The sequence below is a fragment of the Rhinatrema bivittatum genome, chromosome 9 (assembly GCF_901001135.1).
Source record: "Rhinatrema bivittatum chromosome 9, aRhiBiv1.1, whole genome shotgun sequence".
Lineage (NCBI taxonomy): Eukaryota > Metazoa > Chordata > Amphibia > Gymnophiona > Rhinatrematidae > Rhinatrema > Rhinatrema bivittatum.
In genome coordinates, this window is record NC_042623.1 from 163,294,062 (window position 1) to 163,311,415 (window position 17,354).

Here is a 17,354-nt window from a genome sequence, read left to right on the forward strand (position 1 = left end):
CTAGTGGCACGGAGGACATACCCAGACAGCATGGCTAATTCAGCTGCTTATCTATGGGAAAACCATTTGTCTACTTTAGTAGTTACATGCGTTCTGTGTTTGCAGGGAAACATGGCAGTATGTGCTGTATTTATATGGCAGTTTGGTGTTTTCTATCGAGAGAGCGAGGTTACTCACTTAGATCTCTTTTTCTCTGTCATTTTAGATTGGCGTTTCCATAGTTTTCCAATAAATGATAATGAATCTAAAATCTAAATCTGCACACCACACAATTAGTCAAAGATGAAAAGCTCAAAAGTGGTGAAGGTAATCATTAAACTAGTTCAGCAAAATTAATAGGGAGACTGAAGCTTCTTTCCATTACTCTATGCCAGTATCGATAGAGGAATGTAGCCTAAAAACTTATACCATACCATGCCTCGGTCTCAATATAAACCTTCCTTCTGCCTTACTAACAGCAACTTACTTTGAGTCTTTTTCATTTTCTGCATTGAGACGATTAGCTTCCTGAGCCTTTTCTGCCATCCAGCGGGAAACCAACTCCTGATTATCTTCAGTTGTCTTCCTCAACTTTTCTTCCAGAGCATTAAAAGTAATTTGCAGGGCATCATATTCATCTTTCAATGTCTGGTTGGCTTGCTCCAGGTCCTGCAACTTACTGTATAGTTCCTGACATTCTGTCTTCAGATCTGAGATTGTCTGTGAGTATTCTGCAATTCTGAAACAGCAACATATGAAAACTAATTTACAATGAATAAATCTGGGTGAGCATAGTCTCTCATTGCTCCAGAAGAATTGGCTTATCATTTGTGACTACTCATTACCAGGAAGTCTAAGAATCTCATTATGCCTTAAGATAAATACAAACTCTACTCACTTTGCTTCATTTGCATGGATCTCCTTATCTTTCTGTTGCATCTGGTTATTTAGGTCAATCACTGTCTGGGCCAACTATGCAGAAGAGAGAAAATATACAATTGCACATTTGTTTCTTTTTGAATAGTATATATATTCATGAATTTAATTTTTTCAATGTTTTATCATCTATATTTATGAAATTGTATTTCAATTTGCTGTTAGCTATTTTAGGTTGTCTTATGGGACTATAGAAGTAGACAGATGGATTCAGGACCAGTGGGTTATGCATCTCTACCAGCAGATGAAGATGGAAAAAACTGACATCATAGTATATATACTGCTGCACTGACATCAGCCTGCCAGTATTCTCTTCAAAAGCCAACTGTGAACAGACTAACAAAAAACTGATTAATAACAGATAAGCATTTCAGTACTCAACTAACAGGAAACTCTGAACTCAGGCAAAGAATGTATGAATACTAATCTAGGGACTGGCTGAACACTTACCAGTAACCCCTGGAACACGTAGCCACTCAAGAGGACCATAACACAGCAGCCAAGGGCGGGAAGCTGAATTCATCTGTCTATATTAAGGAAAAGGAAATTATCAGGTAAGTAGTAATTTCTCATTTCCTAGCATTAGACAGATGGATTCAAGACCAGTGGAATGTACTCAACCTATTTCTGAATAGGGTCGGAGGCTGCCTACGGCCCAGTCAAAACTGCACGTACAAAGGCTGCATCCTCCCAGGTGTGCATATCCAAATGACAATACCTGGAAAAGGTGTGTAAGAAGGACCAAGTCGCAGCTCTGCAAATGTCGACAGGAGACAACAATCTCCATGACACTACCCTGAGCCCTAATGGAATGAGCCCTCACATGAGTAAGCAACAACTTTTCAGCGGGGACATATACAGCTGAGACTACCTCCTTAATATAGCGAGCTATTGTAGCTCGTGAAGCCGGCTCACCCTGTTTACCTCCACCATGAAAGACAAACAAGCGATCCGTCTTTTGGAAAGGTTTAGAAACCTCCAAATACCTCATGTGACATCCAAGGGACGCAATAGGCGATATTCCTCAGCATCTCTTTCCTTATCCAGAAACAGCAAGGAAATGGACTGATTCAAGTGAAAATATGAGACCACATTAGGCAAGAAAGAATGTATCGCTCCTGGAGTCACTTGAAGGAATGGCTCCAGGCAAGACAAGGCCTGCAGCTCAGAAATTTGATGCACAGAACATATCGCCACCACAAGATGGCCGACACATAAGATGTGAGAAAGGATCGCTCTTATCCTTGGCTTAAGGACTCTCTACTTTTTCTGCAATTACCTTAAATTTGAACATTTTTTCAAACATGCCACATACAAAGCGAAAAGCCTGACTTAAGAGATTATTTCTACAAAAGAAGAGGGAGTTCAACAGTCTAAGATAGAAAGATTCTTTGATCTTACCCCGAAAACGCCGGAGGCGAGGACCGCTGGGACAGTGACCCAGGAGCTTGGATTGCTATCCATGGCCGACGAGATCTCGCTTAGCCCGGGGGCATCCGAGATGCTGACACCGCCGAGAGGTCAGCCAGGGGAGGAGCAGAGGGAAACATCGCGAGCTCGCACATTGAGGAGAGAGCTATTGCCTCCTGAGACTGATGAGGAGGACGGAGAGCCGATGCCCGGAGAAGTTGGAGGAGTAACGGGAGGAGGAGTGGTTACCTCCACACCGAATCCCCCAATGGCTGAACCGGCAAGGAACAAGGAGGAGAATATAGCACTTCAGGACCTGGTAAAGTTACAAACAAAAATGGTATTTTCTCTACAAAAACCGCCAGTTGTAACTTTAGACTCTCTATGGAAAGCTATGGCTTCCATTGAATCGGCAGTTATCACATTAACACAGGCATTTCTGGAACTTAATAAAAAAGAGGGCTAAAGGCTGAAAAAGTTACAAATGAACATCAAGAGAAAATAGGGAAGTTAGAAGCAAAGATTGCAACGATTGAAAAGGTCCAGGGCAATTTAATTAAAACTGAAGTAATTGCAGAAAGGAAATTTGAAAATATAGAGAATTATTTGCGCTATTTAAATCTGCGTATAGTTAATTTCCCTGTTTTGAAAAAAATGTCTTCTCTGGATATGTTTAAAGAATATTTGACAGAGAGTTTAAAAATTCCTAAAGAAATAACTTTGGTTATTACTAAAGCGTTTTTTGTTTCAAAAAAGCCAATACCATCAGTGGAACCAGAGGAAATACCGGAACAATCTACATTGAATGTCTCTGAATTGATTGAGCTATCAATACATTCTGAAATCAAAACAAGAGGGATGGACCCAAAAAGCAAATCGGAAGCCGATCCAGTTGGCTGTGATACAGTAAAGACAATGAGAATTGGACGATCAGAAGAAGCCCTTTATTTCAATGCCCGACTCTGGCCGAGTTTCGCTCATAGAGCTGCCTCAGGGGCAACTAAAATTGAACAAATAAATATAAAACCTTAAAACAACACAATTAAATAATTCAAAACAATAAGGACATAAAATACATGTATAGATGTACGTACTTAAATCATAAAATAAAATACATGTATAGGTGTTCAGATAAAAATTAAAATAACACAATTAAATAATTAGAAATATAAAATACATGTATTAATGTGTGAATACAAACAAAAAGTGCTTGATACATGTATAGCTATATAAACTCATGGAATCCAAACAGATTAAAATTGCATTTGGACATCAACATGGTGTAGACAGAAAACAAAGAATGAATGATTCAATAGAACTGGAGAGGCTGACTTTCTATGAATATAATTCTTAATCAGAGGATATAGTGGAGTCAATGTAATCATAGTTAGTGCTTACTTCAATTAGCAGGACTCTGAAGCGCAATCAGTTAAGTAATTGGCTGTGTTTTCTACGTTTGATACAGATACTATGGCTTTGTTTTACTGAGAAGCAACAGCACAAACTGTCCTTTAATTTGGAATGACCTTTTTATATTTTTTTAAAAGTATGTTTTTTTAAAAGTAAATTGGCAAAAGGTTTGTCCTAGTTATATATTTTATACAATTAATATTATGATGATAACTTATGGTTAATGTGCTATAGACTACTGGCTGTGCAATTCTCAATAGTTTTGAATGATTTTTTTTTAATTAATAGTAAGAACTTCATTTATTATTTTTAAACATTGCTAGTATAAGATAAAATTATATAACAAATGAATGGTTTGTTTAAAATCTATATGTTGTTGTTTCTATTTAGACACTAATGATATTGTGACATTGTGACAGTAGCCCTGCAGGCATATTTTAAGTCCTGCTAATTGAAGTAAGCACTAACTATGATTACACTGACTCCACTATATCCTCTGATTAAGAATTATATTCATAGAAAGTCAGCCTCTCCAGTTCTATTGAATCATTCATTCTTTGTTTTCTGTCTACACCATGTTGATGTCCAAATGCAATTTTAATCTGTTTGGATTCCATGAGTTTATATAGCTATACATGTATCAAGCACTTTTTGTTTGTATTCACACATTAATACATGTATTTTATATTTCTAATTATTTAATTGTGTTATTTTAATTTTTATCTGAACACCTATACATGTATTTTATTTTATGATTTAAGTACGTACATCTATACATGTATTTTATGTCCTTATTGTTTTGAATTATTTAATTGTGTTGTTTTAAGGTTTTATATTTATTTGTTCAATTTTAGTTGCCCCTGAGGCAGCTCTATGAGCGAAACTCGGCCAGAGTCGGGCATTGAAATAAAGGGCTTCTTCTGATCGTCCGATTCTCATTGTCTTTACTGTATCAAAACAAGAGGGACACTACTGGCTACCTTTGCCTTTGAACAGGACCGAAATCTTGTTCTAAAATTCTTTTTCAGAAATAGAACTGTTCAATACCATGGGCAAAGTTTCTGGATATACCCAGATCTAGTCCGTTGTACGCAAGAATGAAGGAGGAGATTTCTGCTTATGAGAAATAAAGTGATTAATCGAGGAGCCAGTTTGGTATTGAGATACCCTTGTAAATGATTTTTGAAGTACCAAGCGGTCAAATATATATATATCTTCTTAGAACCCGATCAACTAAGGGACTTTCTGGATGGGAAGGGATGAAATACTATTAAATTAGTAGGGGTAGAAGTCTTATGTGTATGGTTAATTCCTTAAATACGGTTAATAAGTATTGAGCTCTATAAATTCCTGTTTATACATCTTGGTCCACTAATTTCCTGTACTTGAAGAGATCTGTTGAAAATAATTTATATAAGTTTCAATGAATGTAATGAAGGATCCTTTATTTCTTTGATATATGATGTAATACATCTGAAATTGCATAAATAAAAAATTAAAAAAAAAAAAAAAAAAAAAGAACATATCGCCACCAGATACATTGTTTTCAAGGTCAATAACTGCAATGAAAGGCTATGCAGCGGTCGAAATGTAGAGCTCGCCACGAAATCCAACACCAGATTAAGACTCCACAAAGGAACCAGTAACCGCAAGACAGGACTAAGATGTTTCACTCCCCTCAAGAAACTGGCCACATCAGGATGAGACAATAAGGATTCATCATTCAACTGGCCCTTGAAACAAGCAAGAGCCGCTGCCTGTACCTTCAAGGAATTAAGGGCCAATCCTTTATTCAATCCATCTTGCAAAAATTCCAAAACAAGCGGGATCCTAACTGAACAAGGAAGCATTCCTCGATCTTCACACCAAGCCTCAAACACTTGCCAAACCTGCATAGAGACTAAGGAAGTGGAGAACCTTCATGCTCATAGCAAGGTGGCAATCACCCCAGTAGAACATCCACACTTCAACAAGTGAGCCCAACAGCGAAATACAGAAAACGCTGGTGCTCCAATCGGATGGGAATATGGAGGTATGCCTCAGACAGATCCAAGGAGGTCAAAAATTCCTGATTGCAAGGCCATTATCACTGAGCGCAATATTTCCATGCAAAAATGAGTCACCTGCAAATGACAGTTGACCCCTTTGAGATCCAGGATGAAACAAAAGGAGCCCTCCTTCTTGGGCACAACAAAATAATGGAATATCTACATATCTTCTTGAGACAGAGGTACTGGAACCACAGCCCACAGACTCAGGAGCCTTAAGGGTGCACATTCCACTGCCTGCTTCTTCAGCAAGGAGTGGCAGGGCGACACCATGAACACATCCCGAGGAACACTGTGAAACTCCAGCGTATATCCTTCTCGTATTATCCTCCAGAAGACACTGATCCAACGGGATCTCAACCCACCTGTGATAAAAGAGAAGCGACCCCCGATCTCCTATTCCTGGGGGTGGGTCGGTGAACCTTCATTGGGAGGCTCGGGAGATTCCACCACCAGGGCCTTGCTTGGGCTGTCTGGGTTGAAAGGACGGAGGACCTGCTGAAGGTCGAGTCCTCTGAAATGTCATCCCCCTGTTGGGACGAAACTGCTTGAAACCCTTAGACGACCCCTCATACTAAAGGGGAGTAACAACTGCTTCTTATCCTCCGGCAACTGAGGAACTGGTGATTCACCCCACTTACTGGCCAGTTTCTCCAACTCACTCCCAAACAAGAGCAAGCCTTTAAACAACAATTTCATTAGATTAGCTTTGGAAGTCGCATCGCCCGACCAATTTCTCAGGAGTAACTGACATCTGGCCGCTATTACCAAAGCTACTCCTCTGGCCAAGGTGCAGACCAAATCGCAGCCTGCCTCTGCTAAAAAGGCGGTGGTGGCTTCCATAATTGCCCTGGAAGCCACGTCAGAGTCATCAACCTCCTGAGAGAGAAGCAAACAAGAGCGAGCCACCAAGAAGCAACAGGAAGCTATCTGCAATGTCATCGTCACTGCTTCAAATGCTTGCTTAAGGATGGTCTCAGTCCTCCTATCATGCACATCCTTCAAGGCTGCTTCTCCCTCCATGGGGATAGTCATCCGTTTAGACATGTCACAGACAAGTGCATCCACTTTCAGAAAACGCAGACGCTCTCTCACCACTGGATCTAGGGGGTACAGGCCTTTCAAGGTCTGACCCCCTTTGAAATTTGCCTCTGGGGCGTCCCACTCAAGATCAATCAATTTTTGAATGGCTTCCATAAAGGGAAAAAACAAGTGGCTTTACGCATTGAAACAAAAATGGGATTTTTCTTTGGCTCAGACATGAATCTGCCCCAGGGACTCCCAGCATCTTCAATGGCTGGGAAATCGGGGCTGGCAGAGAATGGCAACATAGTCATATACAGTTCCAGTCCCAGAGGAATTTCCCCATCCTCCAGAGAGTCAGAATCTGCCTCCATCAGTGCTATCCAGATTCCTATCGGGTACACCAGCAGCTAATTGAGGTGTACTTTGGCGCTTAAACTTTGTACCAGAGGCGGGAGAGGCTACCGCCTGAGGATCTGACCTGACAGAACTGGACGGGGCTGAGGACTGTCCCTGAAGAAAGGATTTTCTTGGGTAGAAAAAAAAAAATTCTACCCAAGAAAAGGCAGAATGATGCATGCCAAAACCAGGAGGCACTTGTGTGTGGCACCCACTGAGTTGTTGTCCCCTGCTGAGTAACCAGTCAAGGGAGTTCCAAGGCCAAGTGTCCCTTAACCAGATCATCATCAGGCTAGGAAGAACCAGGCTTAGTAATATCAAAGGAAGATAATTCTCCCTGAGCCTCTAAGCAGCACTGGCACAAGTTAGAGGGCACTCCAGGATGAGACGCCCAAATATGACAAGCAGCACAGAGGGAAAGGCGCTTAAAATTCTTAGCCACCAGTGCCATTAGTTTGTCAATACGCTTAACAGGTGACTGAAGATGGGCATCCAGCAGAGGTCACGCTGAAAAATATTTAGGAGCATAAAAGTTAGGAGTCCCAAGTTTATGCACTGCAAAACCAAGCACACCGTCCCCATGCCAAACCTGGGCTAACACGGCCATAAGAAACTGGGCACACAATTCTGACACACAGCCAGACGCACTTGCGCACACAGACTGTCCTGAAGAGGGCAGCCGAACACGCAGAAAAAAGCACGCGAAAATGCTTCCAAAGTCTACCACGCAGCACCCAGAAAGAAGCCTAACAGAGGGGCCTAGCCCACTTGGGCTGCTCAACCCGCCAGGCTGCCCAGTTCCCTTAACCCCCATAGGAGCGGGAACGAATGTCGGAATGGTGCACAGAGGACGGAGACTGGAGGAAGTTCTACAAAAATCCCTCTACTTTTTTTTTTTTTTAAACTTACCCAAGCTCAGCCTCTCTCTACTGAGTATAAAGACGGTCTCCGGCTGTGGGAGAGAGATGGCATATACTGTCACCACCGCGCTCGGCTTCCTGCACCCGTTGCCTTTCAGCTGCTTAATTCAGCTAAGTCCGCACTGGCTGAATAACCAGCTACCGGACCAAGGAACTCATCTCAGGGACAATGGAAATCAACTCAGGAATTCTCAACTTGGGGAAGGAGCATTAGGTATCACCGCAGGGGAGCAGGGCAATTCAAAACTCCAATTAATTCTCCTCCTGCAGGAGTATATATACTCTGATGTCAGTTTGCTTTGTCTCCTTCTGGTGGTAGACGTGCATAACCCACTGGTGTTGAATCCCTCTGTCTAGATGCTAGGAAATTATACCTTTCTTAAATTTGATCTGACCAATAAGCCTAAACATTTCAAGGACTGGGAGGGAGCACTGTTGGAAACAGAGTAGGATAAATGCTATCTTTGGACAGCCAAAAGCTCTTTATCCATCTATATTGTAGAAAATGTTATAAAACTCTCTTTAGGTGGTATTTGATAACTGAAAAAACTTCACAATATTTACCCTACAGTTGATAAATCCTGTTGGTACCTCTGTGCAACATTGGTACTTTTGTCACAATTGGTGGGTATGTGAAAATCCAGCTTTATTGGGAAGAGATAAATTTGATTTTGCAGATGCTATGCATATCACTGCCAAAGGATCCTAAAATATTCCTTTTATCTTTAACATATATAGGAGTGACAGATGGATATAAAGTTATTATTGCAATTTGAGATTGCTGCCTCTTAGAGTAAACCTGTTCTACCTTCCTTCTTGGCTCTAAAGAAACATTTGTGGTCTGTATTCAACATGGGCAAATTGACATTACACAAGACCCTGTTACAAAATTATCTGAAGATCTAGGGCGATACACATCTTTAATTTTTTTTTTATATCATGGTGGGATCTATTGCTCGAAGTCTTTGATTTGGGGGTAGGTACAGGGAGGGGTGAGAAGGGTAGGTTATATTTGGAAAATTGTATAACCAAACTCATGTATTTGGTTTGTCGACTGTTTAATATGTTCTGAATAGGATTTCCTCCTTTTATATACCGTATTTGCTGGCATATAGGACGCACTTTTTTCCCCTCAAAATAGGGGAAAAATATGGAATGCATCATATGCGCCAGTAATCAAAATTAACAGCATCCGGTGGGGGGGGGGGGGGGGGGGGGGGGGGAGAGTGACGCGGTGCCGTCGGGGAGTGAGGGCACGCCGCCCAATTAGCCCAGCACCGGCATCAAAATTAATAGCTGACTATGCTTAAAAAAATGGCAGGGAGAGGGAGGAGCAAGATCTGGAAGAAGAGTTATTGAGATGCTGCAGCATTTTTATTTTCTTCAAAGGTCCTTTTTATTATGAATATTAATTCAGCCTCAGGTTTGTTGATGAGATTTAAAGTGCTAAGAGGATGACATGCCAGTTCACATCATGACAAAGATCTTTGTTTCCCTGGAAACAAGTGGCTTCGCTGGCAAAGTTTAATGCAATGTTACCAAGAGTAAGGGGAATCCGCGATTCGGCAAAAGGGGCTTGCCGAAGCACGGCTTCCCCAATCCAAAACAAATGCATCAAAAAATATAGAAAATTATTATTTTTTCCTTAAAAATGTGTTTAAAAAGGGGGTGCATCTTATACACCACTGCGTCCAATATGCCAGCAAATACTGTATATTATTTTATTACTAGTTGCATTAAATCTGAGTATAAAAAAATTAAAAAATATACACACACACATTTTCATTCTGGCACTTAATGCGAGAGTTCAGGGAAAAAATGTTGTCCATAACATAATAAAGATTTCTTTACACTATGTTTTGTCAGCAGACAGAGCAGAGGTTTTTTTGACCAGAGAATTCTTGAGAGTTCAATACAGAAGGTTTCAATAAGCATGTCAGCTTTATTTGATTTATATTCTGCTTTTCAAGCACTTCAAAGTGGATTACATTTGGGTACTGTAGGTATTTCCCTGTACCCAGAGGGCTCACAATCTAAGGGACTGATGCAATATAGTGCACTCAGCCTAGCACACAACTTGATGCATGGTTGGACGCGCTAGAATAATTCCTGATGCAATAATGGAATTAGCAAATCCAAAATGCGTAGCTAGTAACGCTCATCACATTTAAATGCCATGTACATGAGGCTATTAGCTATTATCTTCCATGCAAAAAATCACCGTGCACCTGACACGCATGTTTTAACATGCAAACATGAACGTCAGCCCCAGAGCTGGCATTGTCTTGACTCACCCCAAGCCTGAACAAAAAAAATACTGCTTTTCTGTGGTTCCTCCTACTCAAAACTGTCATGATACTAAGAGGAACCACAGAAAGCAGCATCATGAAAAAAAAAGTCTTGATGGCAGTCGGGTTAGGAAAACAGATGCTCAATTTACAAGCACCCATTTTCCTAACCCTCGCACAGCCTCATTTCCTGGGCACCCACTGCTATGGATGCGCTAGGGACACACAATTTATCCCTAGAGTGTCCCTTTTAACATGGAAGCTCATTAAAATATACCATTGCACATCTAGGAGACATGGCTGTGCGTGTGTTAAAAACGGGCACTCTGCTCCGTCCACATTCTTCTACTCAAGGTCCGGGGCTATTTCAAAAGACTTTAGGTCTATATCGTGGGGGGAGACATTCTCTGACGACCTTATATAAATTTGTCCACTCCATTACTAAATATAACACTCTGCAGGCTCTAACATCGGTCTGGAGTTATGACAGGTTTAGAACTAGAGAGAGAGGACTTCCATGATAGTCTAGTGCTGTTTAACCGTGCCATTATCTCTACTCCCATTAGAGAACAGCACTTACGTATTTTACATAGAATTGTAATTTCTCCCTACAAAGCCCACTTGCTAAATCTCATTGAGAGTCCCAACTGTCGGAGGTGAGGAGAGTCTATTGCTACTCTCAGTCATAATTTCTGGGACTGTTCTCCTATACAACAATTTTGGATTTAAATTCAAGAATTCTTTTTTGATAAATTGAAATGTAAGATACCAGATCAAGCTGCCCTTCGTGTTTTGGGTATTGGAGTGGAGGACCTAAGCTCTGAAAGCATTAGATTACTAGTGACAAAAGGATTGTGTGTTGCACGGAGATGTATTTTGGTGCAATGGAAAACAGGGGATGCTCCCACTTTTTTATTATGGTATGCCAAAATGCAAGACTTCTTAATGCTCGACTTCAAATCCTGGTGTTTGGGATGTGGTGACAGAGTGACTAAACGTTTCTCCAGCATATGGGGTCCATATATTGCCCAATTAGCTCCATCTGTACAGGTCCGATTTCAAATGGCAAACCTTCTCTACCCATTGAATAGATAATATGCTGCTGCATAATATTTTCTCTCTCTCGCATCCTATTGTACTTAGGGCTTGTATGAGGGAGAGGGGGAAACCTGATTTGTATACTCTTCTTTGTTCATATGGCATTCTAGACTGTATGTTTAAACTTGAATAAAGATATTAAACAAAAAACAAAAACAGGCAATCAACATGAGCGCCCTTTTTACCACACAGCTTATTGCATCAGTCCCTAAGTTTGTACCTGAGGCAATGGAGGCTGAAGTGACTTGCCCAAGGTTACAAGCAGCAGCAGTGAGATTTTTTTTTTTTAATTCTTTATTTTTCAACTTTTCATATTTAGCCAAACAAAATTTGACATTCTAGCAATATTTGAACAATATCTTTAAACAGAAAATAAGTAAAACATATCATATAAGCAAATCTGTTCATTAAAAGACCTCTATTGGGGACTGTTAATCAATGCAATAAACTCAAGAAATTACCAGCTATTTATCTAGATATCCATTTATATTTCTCTTTCTTCCTTCAACACTTGAACTAAGAGGAAATAATTGAGGGGATTTCTCTGTTCTGCAAAAACTTTTCCAGCTGTTCAGGGTCAAAAAACAAATACTTTGTAGTTCCTATTCTTAGGTTAAATCTGACGATTCTAAATTTTCCGAAATCCTTAACAAAGACTCCTATTGAAATGATTAGGGAGTTTTATATAGAGGTGTTAAAAATTTCGCAAGATGCTATACCTCTGATAACTAAAGCTTATTATATTCCCATTAAAGCAGCAGAAAATCAGGATAATATTCCTATACAATCAGCTGCATTGGAAAATTTGACTGAATTTTTGCAGGAATCACAAGATGAGATAGTGGGTAAAGCAACCTTAATAGTGGTGTTTGCCTTACAGCATGATAAGATATGGACCATGAAAATGTTTTTCGGTCATCCAAAAAAATGTTTTATGGTCAGAAATTTCCTGATTTAGCTAAAAGCTCACAAATGAGAAGAAAAAATTGTATTAATGAGACAACGAGTGGTAAATAATGGAGCAATATTTCAATTACAATTCCTATGCAAATGTTTAATAACAATAGCAGAGAGATTTTAAACCTTGCTAACCTGGTTCGCAGCCCATTACTCTAACCATATCCATTCCTTTACTATTACTATATCATTTAATTATACTGGCCACTAAGGCTTTAGTGATGTTTTTCCATGTATTAACTTTTTTTTTTTTTTTTTTTTTTAATTCTTACACTCTTTTCTCCTCCCCACTTCCCCCTTTCTCAATGTGTGTATGTTTATATCTATAAATGTGTTACCACTATATACAAGGTTTGCCTTTCTAAAGTGTGTGTACACGTTTTCTTAAAATGTTACACATCTTACAAATTCTGCCAGGGGTATATAAACTTATGAGCACAACTGTATGATTTTGTTTGTATTGACAACCTTCCTAGCACTTGACAGGGATAATTTGGAATCTTTTAACTCAGGCTACACTTTACTTAAATGCACCTGTCCTACTTTTGTTTTTATTGGAACCTCTCTAACAGGCTGCACTAACTTCCCTGTTTTGTTAGTATTTTCTTTCTGAACCGTGTTAAAGACTGTCTGCTTTCCCTCATTTTCTAGTTTAAAAGTTGCTATATCTCCTTTTTAAACGTTAGTTCCAGTAGCCTGGTTCCACCCTACTTATGGAGGATCCTTTACTTTTAGCTTTATTAGCAGTCACTGCCTGTATTTCAGAAATGCCAAAGACAGATAGAGGAAGACCAGAGATGATGAGAAAGTCCCAGGAGACCTGGTAATCCTCAGTCCAGAACACCAGCTCCGTACCACTCTAGAAGCCCCCTAACATGGGCTATATGTTCAAACAGGTGAGTATCAGAACCTGAGGCCTGTCACCTCAGATGCCAATCACTTGTTGATTCCTCTTCAATCGGCCCAGACCAGAAACCAACAGCTGCACAGGTATGTGATCCTACCATCTGCTGGAGACAGGGAATACTGGGAAGCTAAGGTCAGCATGGAACACTACATAGGGTGACATCAGCAAACTTGCTGTTCATCGGATGATAGGGGAGCATAAATTCAAGTGTCTGGACTGGTCTGGCTGGCCGAAGAGGAAAAAGCAGAGTTGCTTACCTGTAACAGGTGTTCTCACAGGACAGCAGGATGTTAGTCCTCACATATGGGTGACATCATCAGGATGGAGCCCTCATGGAACACTTTGTCAAAGTTTCTAGAACTTTGACTTGGCACACAGCATGCCCAGCATGCCACCTAACCCTGCAACCAGCAGGTGTCCCCCTTTAGTCTCGTTTATAGTAAAAGTAGGAGCGAAAAATAAAATAAATCGTAAGTGAACCCAACTCCGCAGGGTGGCGGGTGGGTTTCCTGAGGACTAACATCCTACTGTCCTGTGAGAACACCTGTTACAGGTAAGCAACTCTGCTTTCTCACAGGACAAGCAGGATGGTAGTCCTCACATATGAGTGAGTAGCGAGCTGAAGATGCCCAAGTAAATTTATTTATTTAATACATTTATATACCGTTTCACCAAATGCATGAAATGACTGAAGCGGTTTACAATATTTTTCAAAAATAAAATCAAGTAAACAAATTTAAAGTAACATAAATTAAATAAAGTAAAAAATTTAAAAAAAATCGAAAAGGAATAAAATTACATTAAAACATCATAATCAATATCAACAAAAATAAAAGATAGGAATAACTTTAACAATTAATTTATAAATAAGAAATAGAACATAACAGTTAACAGAAGCCTAGTTGGTTGTAGCCGCAAATGAATAACTAACATACCTAGAATAGTATAACCTTAAACAGGATCTGGGTTTCCGAAAACTTCTTTGAAAAAGTGAGTTTTTAGAGCTTTTTTAAATTCTTTTTTATTATGAATTTGTCTTAAGGGATCAGGTAAGGCATTCCACATTATAGGTCCCGCAACAGAAAATGCTCTTTGCCTGGTGATGTTTAAAACGGCCTTTTTTACTGCTGGGACTTCCAGAAGATTTTTTCCTGTTGATCTAAGATCCCTAGAAGGTTTATACATTCTTAGTTCAGAACAGAGCCAAATGGAATCAAAATTGTTTAATAATGAGTGGATGAGAGTAAGAATTTTATATTTTATTCAATATTTTACCGGCAGCCAATGTAACTTCTGTAAAACGGGAGAGATATGTTGTCTCATAGGTGTCACTGTAAGGAGTCTAGCAACAGAGTTTTGAATAAACTGAAGTGGCTTGATAGAGGATTCAGGTAAGCCTAAATATAATCCATTACAATAGCCTATGCCGGAAAAAATCAAAGCTTGCAAAACAGATCTAAAGTCGTTGAAAAATAATAGAGGACGTAATCTTTTTAACACGTGTAATTTAAAAAAATGAATTTTTTACAACCTTAGAGATGTGTTGTGAAAGTGATAAATTTGAGTCAATCCAGACTCCCAGGTTCCGGGCAATTTTAGTGATTTGGATAGTATCTTTACCCAACTTAATATTTTCAGGAGGAGCATTGTTAGAACTCTATATAAAACTCAGTAACAAAATTTCTGTTTTCTTTTTGTTGAGTTTTAGACGGTTATGAGCCATCCATTGTTCAATGGTGCTAATGTATAGCTGCACCATGGATAATGTTTCTGACCAAGAAGACTTATAAGGTACAAAGAGCATGATTTTGTACTGTATGTTTAATGATGTAAGAATATGACATAACGGAAGCAAATAGATATTGAATAATATGGGTGATAAGGAAGAACCCTGAGGTACACCGGTTGATTGAGAATAATGATGAGAGAAATGAGAGCCTATGTTGATTTGACAATGACGATTTGAAAGAAAACTTTTAAACCAATTCAATACAGTGGAACGAATTCCTATATATTGTAGAATGGATAATACAATTTTATGATCCAAAGTGTCAAATGCTGCTGAGATATCTAAAAAAATCACCAGATAGTCTGTGTAGGAATCAAAACCTCTTAAAAACGTGTCAAAGGATAAAAGGAGAAGAGTCTCCTTGGAATGGCCCTTACGAAATCCATGTTGGTTTGGGTTTAGAATACCAAAAACACCCAAAGGCACAACAGGGGTGGGTTTTGGGTAGGTGGGCATCCTGACATTCCAGTGGATCACTGAAAGGAAGTTGGGTATTAAGCTGAGAATAAATTGTGCAGAACAGACTGGCTAAAAATGGAATCTTGCTTGCCAGCCTTGTCCAGGTAATAATGAGCTGCAAAGTTATGGAGAGAACTCATGTAGCAGCTTTGCAGATGTCAGTAAGGGGCACCGAACGGAGGTGAGCTACTGATGTTGCCATGGCTCTTATAGAGTGCGCTTTCATGCGTTTTTGTAGCGGGAGGCCTGCTTGCTGGTAACAGAAGGAAATACAGTACGCTAGCCAGGAGGATAAGGTCTGCTTGCCCACTGGAATTCCCAGTTTAGTTTTATTGAAGGAGACAAACAGCTAGGTGGACTTCCTATAGGCTGCAGTGCGTTCCAAATAAAAGGCTAATGCATGTTTGCAGTCCAAGGAATGCAGAGCTCGCTCACCTGTATGTGAGTGGGGTTTTCGAAAGAAGGTAGGCAGTATAATGGATGGATTTAAGTGAAATTCAGATACTACCTTTGGCAAAAATTTAGGATGAGTGTGAAACACCACTAGATCATGGAGAAATTGTGTAAGGTGGGTATGTTACTAGCGCTTGTAACTCACTAACGGGCCGATACAGTAAAAGTCGCGGGAGAGCCGGCGAGCACCCGCTCTCCCGACACGCGCACAGGCCAGTGTCCTGGGTGCGCGATTCAGTATCGGCCCATATGCAAATTAGGGCCCGCGGTAAAAGGAGGCGCTAGGGACACTAGCGCGTCCCTAGCGCCTCCTTTTTGACAGAAGCGGCGGCTGTTCTCAAACCCACTGACAGCCACGGGTTCGGAAAATGGATGCCGGTTAAATTGAGCGTCCGTCTTCAACTCGCGGGCAGATTTTTACTTTTTTTTTTAATTTTTGGGGCCTCCCGACTTAATATCGCTATGATATTAAGTCGGAGGGTGTACAGAAAAGCAGCTTTTTCTGCTTTTCTGTACACTTCCCCGGTGCCGGCCGAAATTAACTCCTACCTTTGGCAGGTGTTAATTTCTGAAAGTAAAATGTGCGGCTTTGCTGCATATTTTACTTTCTGTATCGCGCGGGAATGACTAATAGGCCCATCAACATGCATTTGCATGTTGCAGGCACTATTAGTTTTGGGGGGGTTAGCCACGCGTTTTCCATGCGCTATTACCCCTTACTGTATAAGGGGTAAGAGCCAGCACCATGGGCATCGGGTCGGTTACTGGAACAGGAGTCTGTGCCGGTGCCGATGGAGGCGGGAGTCCTTGCAGTGCCCGGATGACCTCCTCTTGAACCATCCAGTTCAATTCCTCATGGAAGGCTGGTGCTTTGAGGACCAGTTCCAGAGTTGGAGGCTGCACTGTCATCGCCGGAGGGTCCACCGGTGAAAGTGGAATCTCTGATCTCGGCCCCACCGGAGGGTGACCCTTGCTTGGAGGAGGATGGCTGCTCATCCGTGCGGATCTTTTTTTTAAGTGGCTCCACCGATGCCAATGCCTTAGCTGGATCTGCAGACGAAGTCTTCCGGTGTCGATGCCGATGTTTCTCTCTGTGCTCAGGCTGGTCCGGCACAGAGGACGTCAAGGTGGATTTCTTCGGCAGAGAACCAGGCAGCCGGGAACCGCCGGAGGCCGGTCAGTGCTGAGGCATCGATGGCGCCGATGATTTTGAAGGGGTAAGCTGCTTAGTTTGGAACAAAAACTCCATTTTTTCTAAGCGAGCCTGGTGGCCCTTGG

The 17,354-nt window shown here is 40.7% G+C and overlaps 1 protein-coding gene across 9 annotated transcripts in view; it reads right to left on the reverse strand.

Moving 5' to 3' along the window:
• Positions 1 to 17,354, reverse strand: part of ATG16L1 (autophagy related 16 like 1) — a 254,894-nt gene that overhangs the window by 182,493 nt on the left and 55,047 nt on the right. For all 9 annotated transcript variants that reach the window (XM_029617424.1, XM_029617422.1, XM_029617421.1 and 6 more), the window contains 2 exons: positions 878 to 951; positions 467 to 718 (listed from right to left, as the gene is read on the reverse strand). In XM_029617424.1, coding sequence (XP_029473284.1) covers positions 467 to 718; positions 878 to 951 — 326 coding nt within the window. The remainder of the gene's footprint in view (positions 1 to 466; positions 719 to 877; positions 952 to 17,354) is intronic.